Below are 12,677 nucleotides of genomic sequence, written 5' to 3' on the forward strand. Positions count from 1 at the left end.
CCAATTTATGTACCTAACCAATCAAAACTAATGATTTTATAAACAATCATTTTAATTAGTCAATTGGTCGGAGTTCGCGTTTTGATTGTCCTAAATAAGTTTCTTTTTGCAAACAACAAAAAATTGCTCGTTTGCGAAAAACTGCCTTACATTTAGTCCCGTCAGTCAATAATCCAGTCCCTTTGAAGTCGTCCTACAAATTTTGCAATAATCCGATTGCCCTACGACATGTAAGATGGATTATTTTTATACAGGTATTTGTTATCATGTAAATCATATTTGTTTAGAGGTAACCAAAATAATAGGTATTAATCTGTATAAAACAAGGATATCATCTTCATAAAAGACTTTATTAAAACAATCTTAACAGAATAAAATAAAATAATAAGGGGTAATATATCACAACATTTTTCTTACTTTGAGGTACAGGACAAATATGGGGTTTAAGGGTTTAACAGATAAATAAAACAAAATTTTGTTGATTAAAACAGACTATTCATTTTTATTATCATTCAATCAATTATATATCACACCACAGGTGCTTATTTACAAGATTTATTAATTAAAAGTCGAGTGAGACTATATTTTGACGCGAATTGTTTACAAACATTTAGGAAAAGCTAATGAAATAGTCTCACAGCATTCTTAGGAAAGCAGGAAAGGAATATTGCGTTTTGAACGCTCCGGGCACTATACACGTAATTTCTACGATACTGATTGATTCTCTATACACGCTGTTTGGTTGTGACAACAGTATGTATTTATCTACAAGAGTAGGTTTGGTTATATTTTCTAGGGCTCGAGTTCGAGGGCAACGCCAACCTTGTGGCCACCTGCATTGAAGTTCTGTCCATCGATGGCAGCAGACAATGTAAGGGTTACGCCTGTAAATAACATGTACTATGAATATTAAATATGCAATTAATTGCCTCATAAATCACTTCATAATGACTTTCCAATTTACAAAAAATGAAATGTTATTGAAAAAAAATATCACGAGAACGAGATAATCGTGTTACGCGTTCACAAACTTACGTAAAATCTTCACAGATCGGAAGACATTCCGATAAGAGATAAGACAATCGTGCCTTAAAAAAATAGAGCAATGCGTGATCTGCGTAAGTCCAGGTTATTTTCTGTCTGAGCATGATTGATGAGTTGATAAAACAGTTACGTAAAATGGGCCGAATGTCATGAGATTCTACTTTGTTATCTTGTCATTTATGGAGTTTTGCACAAAATAAACACTTTCAATGTAAAAATGCAAATTACAGATTATTTTTTATCATAGGACTATTATATGAAACTTTCGGAAACCTAATGATTGTACATATAAGATAACTAGCTGTACCTCTTCGCTTTGCTGGGTATTTAAATTAACATTATTATTTCTCACTCCCACAAAGATTCTCATCATTAACGTCCCCCGCAACTGGTGTAGGAAGTCCAACATTCATATAAATATTACCCTATCCATTAAGTACATTTTCTACATGGATACCAAGTTTCAAGTCAATCGGATGCATGGTCCAGTGGTTATAACGGAACATCCGTAAAAACAGCTGTAGATTTATAGTATTATATTTCATTAGTATAGAAGAATATTGACCTGGGCGTAGTTTCTGTTGGTAACCAAGACCGATGAGGGACTTGTTGTTGATCTTGGCGTGCAGAGACGCGTCTTGGTCCAGCGCGTACTTCGCTCCAACTCCGAATAATGTGTCGGCCGAACCCGCCGTCCACTTCATGCTGACGCCGCAGTCCAGCTTGTCAGATACCTTCTGGTAGATTGAACCGCCGAAATCTTTACCATTGTCTCTGTGAAAATAATTTTCATTAATGTTACGCTAAATCACTGGTGGTAGGATGTATTGTGAGTCCGCAGGGGTAAGTATCACGACCCTGCCTATTTTTGCCGTGAAGCAGTAAAGTGTTTCGGTTTGAAGGAAGGGGCAGACGTTGAACTATACTGAGAAATTATATTTTAAGATAGTGGCGGAATTTACGTTGTAGATGTCTATGGGCTCCGGTAACTACTTAACACCAGGTGGGCTGTGACCTATTCCACTCAACAATACAAAAAAAAAAATTACGAATTTTGAAGTCGTGGTGGCCTTAGAGATAAAACGTCGAGTGTAGTCATAACCAGCGTTGCGACTAAGCCGGTGATCAAATTTCGCAGGTAATTTTAAGGAAATGTGAATTTATAACCGTAGCTTCGCGAACGGCTTCGACGATGCAGGAATAGCGTCTTCAATATATAAGGTCACTGCGACTGTTCCGGAAATACGGCTCAAACCAAAAAGGTCAGGCTGTTTCGGAATTACTGATGCTTGGGCGTATAACACACACGAGTTGTTACCACCGCCTGCCTACTCCTGTCGCGATGCAGTCATCGGATCACGATAGTCATTCATGAAGTGTTTTTTAAATCATAATCTTCAATAATAATAAAAATATTAACAATAACTGGTAGTTTCATTTAATCTAGATAAGATAGGTAGATAATATGCATACTATTACAATGGCATATTGTCGCATATATTATTCGCACGCCAAGAGATTAAAAATTTTACGTCACACCTTTCGCCTAATTATAAATTGTTTTTCTATGTTTCAACAACAAACAAAGAGCAAATACCTATTTAAAATAGAACATAACGCGCTATTTGTTTTTTAATTCACGTATATCGGAATGCGTGAGTATTTGAAAGGCCAGCTATATATTATATTATCCTGTTAATGTCAAGTTGAATCATGCGAAATATGAAGAGTTAAGTATTAAGGTCAATGCCACACACGGCCGCACCGCATTGAAGTGGTTAATATAACAACGGGACATCCTTGCCGACTCAATCTAGAACAATTATAGGATTATGCAACCAAACTTCTAAGTAATCGATACTTTCCTGTGTTACGTCGCAAATTGCGGCCTTATTTATTTATATTTTGTCAATTTTTTATTATGTAAAACATTGACAACATTTTCTTCCATGGCAGGTAAATTGTACAAATTATACACTAGTAAAACTAACTTTTTTGATTTATTCTAGCATTGACTTGTTTTCATCTACCTAATCTAATATTTCTGACCTTTTTGGTTATTAGAATATAAAACAGATTTTAATATTCACACATCTGGCGACATTTGTTTTTTGTAAAAATATTTATATAGATAATACATATACATATAAGCACAAACCATCTTCTCTGTTAAAGATAAGACATTTTCCAATAGCTATACCTTGAATATTTCATATTTTACAGAGTTTATGAATTTAATCAATTTGAATCATTGAAACCAATCTCCAGATTATGTTAACAAGCTGCAGCTTTGATTATTTACCTGATCATTTTAACATTTTTTATTTTATTTATTTTGCCTGAAAAAAAAAACTAAACAAACCACTTTTATTGCCCTTTTATGTAGCTAAGGCATATAGCCCACCTGATAGTTAGTGGTTACCATTGCTCATGGACGTCGACAATGTCAGGGGCAGAACAAAGTACTGTCCGAAAATTACTCAATATTAAAAAAAAAACCAATATAATTTGTGATTACTTACACGTTTGTGTGGAGAGCAAAGTCACCAGATTGGTAACCTAGAGCAAAGTTGTTCTTGGAGAACTTTGCTTTTTGTGTATCAAACTGGGTGTGTACACCAGCCAGCCAACCCTGGTAGTTTAGTACTGCTGCAACGTCTACAACTGGACCGGCCAAGTCCAGATCCAAGTTAGTGTTCACTGCTACTGTGTCATTGGTGAATGAGGTCTTCAATTTTCCAGTTTTAGTTCTACAAATCAAAATTATTTTTTATTTTAATATGGACAGAAGGATAATGCTATTCTACATTCATTGTGGCTTTAACATTGAAATCTAGTATATACTATAATGTGTTATAATCCATTATCAGTATATTGTGGTAATAGCTTCAATTTACTGTCATTACTTAATTGTTTTGTTGCTATGTCAACCCAACACAGACACATTGTGACAGAATTAAGGCATTCAATTGTTTATCTTATCAAATACGAAAAAAAAAGCAAACCCAATAAATTAATCCTTGCAGTAATTATTTCCATAGCTTTTTTTGGAACCAGCATGTTTACTGTTTATATTTAGTCTGTGGCCCAGTTACCCTATCAAAATAAAGTGATGACTCAGAAATGCGAATGTACAATTCTCAGAGGAATCATTGTTTCAAAAATGAACTTTTTATTTATTTCAATACATATCAAAGCTTACCCAGTCTGTGGGGCAAAAGTGCCTTCAAGGGTGACTTTAAGGCCAGCAGCAATCTTGTCCTGGATTGTGATGTCAGTAGCTAATGTATTGTCTGTGTTCCACTTCTCTGTGAAAGTCAAGCCATAGTCTTTCACTGCAAATTTGGAGGAAAGGCTGCCAAAAACCTAAAAGAAATTTATAAATCATCATTAGATCATCATTTTTGTAAATCTAAAACCAAGCTACTTCATTTTTAAACATAAATCACTGATTTCACATCTTCATTCTTACCTTTCCGCTTTCCTGGTTGGAGGTGATTCCGCTGGTGAATTCAACACCAGACTCGCTCTTGGTCTTCAGGTCGAGTTTGAAAACACCAAAGTGATAGCCCTTGCTGAAGACATCATTGGCCTTCTTTCCAAGGTCAGCATAATATGGGGGAGCCATGTCCTATAATCAAGAGGTATCTAAATATAAGATAGAATTAAATTATCAAAATAATAATCTAAGACAAGGGCAGAATCTAGGCCAAATACTTTTTATAAGCTTCCTGGGTTTTATAAGAGTAGGCTTCCTGATTTTGATGTTGGATTTGAGTGTTTTTTCAAATCATCATAAGGGGACAGAATATTTGCTGATCTACAAGAAGTTAGGGTTGTAATTCTGTACTTTCTAAATAAGACTATTTTCGGGCATTTGCCCTGGTTTTTCAGGTCTGATATTCTGAATGTGAGACTGTGTTAGTTTGATGATTTTATTCAGAATTACGAAAGATCATGTTTCTTGATTTACATTCATTTTTATCTAACCACTACTGTCATGCTAATAACGACTGCCAGCTGTGTCAGGGCCAAAGGTTTCGAAAAATATTAATCCAACATTTTTAGTTGACTTATTACATAACACAGTCATGCTAAGAAGGAATGAATTATTCTAATAAGCATACATATATATGTATAATATGTAAGCAAAATGAAGTACTTGCAAGTTCATTGGCCTTAAACTTGACCTTCGTCTCAAGATTTCCAAGCCAAATTTCAAAGGTTGAAATCACATGCGTCAAATAACCAAGAAACCAATGTCATGAGATTTACGAACCATTAATATAATTAGGAAAATGGAAATACAAATAACTTTAAATTGGCAACTTAAAATATTTTTGCATGCACTGAGAACTCTATTATAAGTATTAGTCTTTAAAATGACCGTAACATGACGTCGATACTTCCTAGTTAGAACCGGCTATGACCACCAAGACGCCTAATTGCAGTTTACAATTTGGTTGATCTTGTAAACATAGATTGATCGTTTTTATCTTTCACGTAGATACTTACTGTGTTTTATAAATTCACAAATTGGTATTATTTCACAGAGAATTCCACGCAAATTGGCGCGCGCGACCAATCTTTGCACTGCCCACCACAAGACAATTTTGATTATGTCAGCAAGTCACAAGAGGGCGCATCGCGCCGGAACTAGCGTTTTAGAAAATCTGTGATCATTTACTTCAGATATTAAAATACTCTTCAGTGTTCTTGTTAATCAAATACCCAAAATTGTGGAACTAGTTTATTAATGTAATAAACAATAAATATGCAATAGATAAATTTACACTAATTTACAGAATAATATTAAAAGTAGTAAAATGACTAAAAGCGCGAATGGCAGTGTGACGTCTTTTCCTCTTCTTATTTTTTATTCTCAAACAGCCGGAACTCTGGTCTTTTAGCCATTTTTCATACTTTACAAAAGTAAATTGGAACGGAATGAAATGAATGTGGTTTGACTTGAAATAGTTACTTATGGTATTAAAAATTGAATAAAATGAAACGAGATTACTTTAAATGGAATAATTTTCCTGTACAATGGTGGGAATTTTTAGACTAATAGATTTATTGACCTGAACCTAAAACATATTTATTAAACATACTTTGAAGTCGTCGTAGCCTAAAGGATAAGATTTCCAGTGGATATGTGTTGAGCGATGCACGGGTATTCGAATCTCAGGCGGGTACCAATTTTTCTAATAAAATACGTATTCAACGATGGTTCACGATTGACTTCCACGGTGAAGGAATAATATCGTGTAATAAAAATCAAACCCGCAAAATTATAATTTGCGTAATTACTGGTGGTAGGACCTCTAGTGAGTTCGCGCGGGTAGGAACCAGCACCCTGCTTATTTCTGCCGTGAAGCAGTAATGCGTTTCGGTTTGAAGGGTGGGGCAGCCGTTGTAACTATACATGAGACCTTAGAACTTATATATCAAGGTGGGTGGCGCATTTACGTTGTAAATGTCCATGGGCTCCAGTAACCACTTAACCCCAGGTGGGCTGTGAGCTCGTCCACCCATCTAATTAATTTTTATATATATAGATGCAAGTATCATAACTATCTCCTATTGAATGGTAATGAATAGTATCATTTAATTTTTAACACGAAAAAATATTCTTAAAAATAATTAAAAATCACTGAAATTTCAATGTGCTTGTTAATATTCAATATCATTAAAAATAACTGAATTTATTAAAACCGCGCTAATCGTACGTTAACGACTAATTGGCCGTTTCATTAAATTCACTGACATTTTTTTGTTGAAGTATTGTTGAAGTTTGTTGAAGTTTTCAATATTTTTTTGATCTACTTATGAAATAATTAGAGAAATGCCATAAACCTAAGAGATAGAAATAATTAGACAGTATAAACGCACTTGTAAACAAAACGCTAGTAAATATGGCCATTGCCAGCTGACTGACAAAACCGGCGCATGCGCAATGTAGGCGTGAGGATGGTTTGCTAGTTATAAAATAATTAATAATTTGGAATTTAATTGTTTTTATGATAGAACAATCACCAATGGTCATCGAACAAACGATAATTGATTAAAATGAATTAATCTAAGCGATAAAATTAAATATATCTAGTAAGGGGGCCCACTTAACGGTGATCATTTGTTTAATTAATTATAAATAAATAAAAGACGAACAAACAATTTTTAACGAACATTAACGAACAAACGACGAACAAATAATAAAAAATTTAAAAAATCCTACAGGTAAAAAAAAGGGGCGCCAAATTTATAGAGCCTTAATATGCTAATAAGATTAAAGCAGGGGCGAGCAACCTTTTTAATCAATGGCCTAATTTTTTTTAATTTTAGCGTGTTTCACATATTATTAAGTTAACTCTTATTAATAATTTACGAAACTTTATTTATAATAAATATTAGAATAAAAAAATATAAAACTGAAAAAAAAGATTTCATATTATACAAATTTTAATGTAAGATAAAAACAAACTAAAAAAGAACAGAAAAACAAACAGAAATGAGAAACTCGATAAAATAAATTCAATTTTAGAAACGTTTGACGGGCCGCGTGTTGCTCATCCTTGGAGTAAATCAATTCAAATAGCTTTTGGCATTTCAGCTAACATGCCCTGTTTTGTTTCGGAAAAAATCCGGGCTCAAGTCTATTAGCCGTCTTTTCTCTCAGTGCAAAAATGTGTCAGGATACCCAATTTTGAAAATTTACCCATATTTTTTATTTTGATCGTTGGGCACAGCGTGACATAAGCTCGCAACAGGAGGGGGGCACACTGTGTCCTCGTCACATAAATCGATACCGACGAGTCGTGGCGGGCGATGCTCGACTTCTGTGACTACTATTTTGCAGAAAGAGAGCGTGTGAGAAAGTGAGAGAGAGCGCTCTTGGATTTCTGTACCAAACGACCGATGCCGAGGCGGATTTCGGATTAAGGGCCTCACCCGAATCCTGGCCCCTGGGTTACGGAATATAATAAATATAATGTGTGCTTACTAACATTGTGAAAGTTTCGCAGCCATCTCCATAAAGAGAATTTATTTTCTTGGCTCTGTATTGTCTCATTATTTGGACATTGAATTTCACCATCTTCATCTTTGCAAATTATCATTTGTCCTATTGTTCCGTCCTAGACCAGAAACACATAAAGTTTACGAGTTTCTTTATTTATTTACAAGTACACTTTGATAGAAATCTAAAAAAAAATTAAATAGAATAATTTACTTAGATTTAGTGAAATTTACGATGTTCTTTCGTTTATTGATTCTACATAAGTCAATTCAGTTACTTCTTATCACAGGAGAGTGATCACCATCGTTTCGCTGTCAGACATCGTAATGCTTAATGATAGCCAATTGGCAACGCCAAAATTCTAAGTAGGTACTTTCGAAATATTTATCATTTTGGTTACTTCTATACTTACTGGACGGAGACATGATATCGTTTCCTGGGTGACAGCTGCATCAACGAATGGAAGTCTATCATACAATTTTCTTAATTGGTTAATGTTAAAAAAAATTAAAATATCGTCAAAATTTAGCATAATTTTTAACAAAATCTTGTAAATATTTGACAAATAGAATATATGTTAAAATGTTATAATTTATAATATAAAAATCTAATAGGCTGTGTTTGGTAACAGTAAGCAGTAAGTAACACAAATAGGTGCTACTGAGCTTTTCGTTGCTTAAGCTCTTGTTTGAACATCTTTAACAATCTTTAAATACTACTACATATTATAATTATTTTATTACTATATTACTACTACTACTACTATTGTTAAAAATAAACTAATTTTGATGGAATAAAAATCATTTATTATCATTAGAATAAACCTAATGTAATGACAAAGAGAAGTTCGACAATTAGCCTGAATCGCGCTAACGGTGATTTCAATGAAATTTGCATACTCGTATAGATACTTGGTAATATTATTCCACTTCGATAAAGCGGCACGACACGAGAACCCTCTCATCGTGGCCGCCGGTAACTACATTCCCTGCGGAAAGAATGGAAAGCAGTCGACGTCGCCCAAAACACGTCATCTCGGATCCTCCCGATCCACTGACGGTGCTTCTAGGTACTTTAAGCACCGGTTACCGTTCTCGTCGAGCCCTTCGTTGCAAGCGAGTAATAAGCAAGTAAATTAACTCTCAGACACAGCCCACTGAGTTTCTCGCCGGATCTTCTCAGTGGGTCGCGTTTCCGATCCGTTGGTAGATTCTGCGAAGCACGGCTCTTGCTAGGGTTCGTGTTAGCAACGTCGTCAGGTTTGAGCCCCGTGAGCTCACCTACTGGTTAAGGTTACGCTGGAATAGCCTCTCAAGGCTACCAGCTTAGGTAGGAAATTCGTGTCCAAGTTCCAAAGTAGGTTTATTTTTATTTTTTTATTGCTTAATTGGGTGGGCGAGCTCACAGCCCACCTGGTGCTAAGTGGTTACTGAAGCCCATAGACATCCACAACGTAAATGCGCCACCCACCTTGAGATATAAGTTGTAAGGTCTCATGTATAGTTACAACGGCTGCCCCACCCTTCAAACCGAAATGCATTACTGCTTCACGACAGAAATAGGCAGGGTGGTGGTACCCACCCGCGCGGACTCACAAGAGGTCCTACCATCAGTAATTACGCAAATTATAATTTTTCGGGTTTCATTTTTATTACACGATGTTATTCCTTCACCGTGGAAATCAATCGTGAACATTTGGTATTCGTTTCGTCGGTCTATCTAGCAAAAGACCCACTCAATTTTCGAGTTTCCTAGGTCGTTAAAAAAGGATAATAATGCTGATTTCTTAGACAAGATTCAATAAATCAACATTCAAAATAATAAAAGAAATCGTAACGAATCATTTTTTTACGAACTCGCAACCGTTTTGTTGCTTACTTAAGCCTATAGATAATATAATAACACGAACACCATTCACTTTGAGACATGTGATCCAAGCAGTGGCGTAGTTAGGTAACCAAGGGCCCTGGGGCAAATTAAAAAATGGGGCCCCAATTGCTATGTAAACTGATTAGGTTTTATCAAATAAAAATATGAAATTAGCCTAGGGGGCCTAGGGGGCGCGCGTGGTAAGTATGTGGGACTGGTCCACGACTGCGAGACCGCCAGCCCAAGGATGTTTTCAGGACCCTACCCACTAAACAACTCCCCTGCACTCTTCGTCCAAATGTCCGATCCCCTCCGAGGTCAGAAACCGGATGAGGTAAGGGGATTACCGCAGTCAGCACTACAATCAGACGGTGCAGCTCACCCCAAGGACGCCCGGCCGACGGAATCTTCGACGCGAATCGAAAGCCCTGAAACGTTGGCCGTTTCGGTAGGGCAGCCCGTCAGGCCGCCCAGACGATGCCGCTGGTGTCCCGGAATACCCCGCTGGACCAGAACCAGCCTGCCGGGTCGGGACGCGATACACCGCGTCGGTGTATCGTATCTCCTTAGCGGGGCGCTAGAGTGCAGGTAGCGCGTCGCGCGGCTTCTACGAGCTTACTTACTCCTGGCACAGTATAAAATTTTTAAACGTTCTCGAAAAAAAAATCTTAACTCGAATTCACAATGAAACGCACCTCGATGAATAATAAACGCACATATCACTATCCGTCAAATTGACAACACTGCCTACCTACAGAAAGAATTTAAGGGAATTCCCTAGGCATAACTTTTGAATTTCTCTCAACTGAGTTGTCATGATTAAAGTGGGGTTACAACCTGTCATATTTATTTTGAAATAGGAGAAATTTCCAAAATTTCAGTTCGATCGAGAGTTCTGGTAAGGATTCGAACGCACCCCGAGCTTGAGGGCCCCGGGGCACTGCCCCGCCTAGCTCCTAGGTAGCTATGCCACTTCATCCAAGTCTCGATTGTATAATATAACAGAAAGAAGGTATAAGAAGAAAGGTAGGATATTTCAAAAAGACACGAATAACTACTGTGCGACAGATACCGGCAGGGTGATGGTGCTTACCCGTTCGGACTTACAATACCTTTAAATACGATAATTAATGACGTTCTCAAATCCATATTATTATTAAAAGTAGACGACTCACGAGACCCGAATTATCTTTGGCTGACTGAAAATCATCATTGTCAACACATAACCTCGGAAAGCTGCCAAATTTCAAACATAAGTAGTTGCAAAAAAAGAATTTAAAACACCTCGAAAGCACCTAGTGTATTGTTTCTTTAATTATTTTTTTATTGCTTACGTGGGTGGACGAACCCACGGCCCACCTGGTGTTAAGTGGTTACTGGAGCCCATAGACATCTACAACGTAAATGCCGCCACCCACGTTGAGATATAAGTTCTAAGGTCTCAGTATAGTTACAACGGCTGCCCCACCCTTCAAATCGAAACGCATTACTACTTCGCGGCAGAAATAAGCAGGGTGGTGGTACCTACCCGTGCGGACTCACAAGAGGTCCTACCACCGGTAAACTTTGTATGAGTAGGTAAACTAGCTTTAGGCTATATCTCTGATACGCTCACCCGTTAATAGTATGATTATCACACATTGATTTTATTTACACAATATATATGGACATGTAATGTAAATATAGTATTATTTACATTACTACAAAAAAATTATGAACTTAATTCTACATATATTTAAGATATAAAAAACTACCCAGCCTCTTTATTCATCTTCTTTTAAAATAATATAAAAGAAGAAATTCAGTGGAATTATTAGTAAATCAGTTAATGTCACGCCAGATGCGTTCTACATTTCAGTCTTTCATCACTATAAACGTGGAATGGTTCTGGCATTTCCGACAGCTATATGTAGGTCACGATTGTTCTGAAAATTTACTCGTTCACCCAAATCAGAAATTCGAAATGAACCCTTATTTATTTATTTATCGTATGGCATTTGTTTCACTGCGTGGTTATAATTTAAATTTACAGTTTGTGAAATAATCGATAGATTTTTCTGTTACATTTTTGAGATCTTCCACATGGCCCGCGAATTTCATTAGTGGGCATTCCATGACAATGTGGTGTACAGTTTGTTCTGGGCATCCGCATTCACAGCATTCGTTTTCCGTCCAGCCCCATCTCTTCCGCAGTTGGTTACAGTGACCAACTCCCGTTCTCAGGTGGTTAAGCATGCACCAGATTGGGCGTTTTTCTTTGAAACCAGGTGGGCGGCAGTGTGGATTCAGCTCGAACAGTTCAGGTGGGATACATCTGGCTGACCATTCTTTAAATATATAAATAAATTAAAAAGGAGTTCCTAGGTGATACGCATAATTTTTCTCTGAGATCATCGGATAACCTGAGATTGAAAATGCCGGTGCATTCATCATCATTCTTTGACAATTCCTTCACCGTCCAGGCGGTTCGATTGTGGAATGCTCTGCCGGATGCAGTGAAAAGTGCTTCAACTTTAAATTGTTTTAAAAGAATGGTGAAGGAACACTACTTATCTGCTTAGTGCTGTTTGTTGCATCATTATCATTTATCATTTCCATACTGTTGATTTATTATGTGTGTGTAAGTATATTAGTATGTATTGTATGTAAGTATGTATATTGGTATATGTTATATTATATAAACGGTATATATCTGTTTATTATATGTATATATTTTCTATAATAATGTATTGTCTATGGTACACCGCAA

At 36.4% G+C, this 12,677-nt stretch overlaps 1 protein-coding gene across 3 annotated transcripts; it reads right to left on the bottom strand.

The window, feature by feature from the left end:
• Positions 1–473: 473 nt before the first annotated feature.
• LOC101739703 (voltage-dependent anion-selective channel) lies at positions 474–5,927 on the bottom strand. 3 transcript variants are annotated; one of them, XM_004931655.5, is made up of 6 exons: positions 5,560–5,927; positions 4,517–4,675; positions 4,247–4,410; positions 3,567–3,794; positions 1,610–1,818; positions 474–884 (listed from the first exon to the last, which is right to left on the bottom strand). In XM_004931655.5, the coding sequence occupies exons 2-6, from the start codon at positions 4,670–4,672 to the stop codon at positions 793–795; spliced, it is 849 nt and encodes a 282-aa protein (XP_004931712.1). In that variant the 5' UTR covers positions 4,673–4,675; positions 5,560–5,927; the 3' UTR covers positions 474–792. The 3 variants fall into 3 exon arrangements, with proteins under 3 accessions (XP_004931712.1, XP_021207303.1, XP_062532617.1); XM_021351628.2 differs by having other exon boundaries at positions 4,517–4,692; positions 5,560–5,894; XM_062676633.1 differs by having other exon boundaries at positions 474–1,818; positions 5,560–5,910.
• Between the last annotated feature and the right edge of the window lie 6,750 nt (positions 5,928–12,677).

The sequence above is a fragment of the Bombyx mori genome, chromosome 3 (assembly GCF_030269925.1).
Source record: "Bombyx mori chromosome 3, ASM3026992v2".
In the NCBI taxonomy this organism is placed as follows: domain Eukaryota; kingdom Metazoa; phylum Arthropoda; class Insecta; order Lepidoptera; family Bombycidae; genus Bombyx; species Bombyx mori.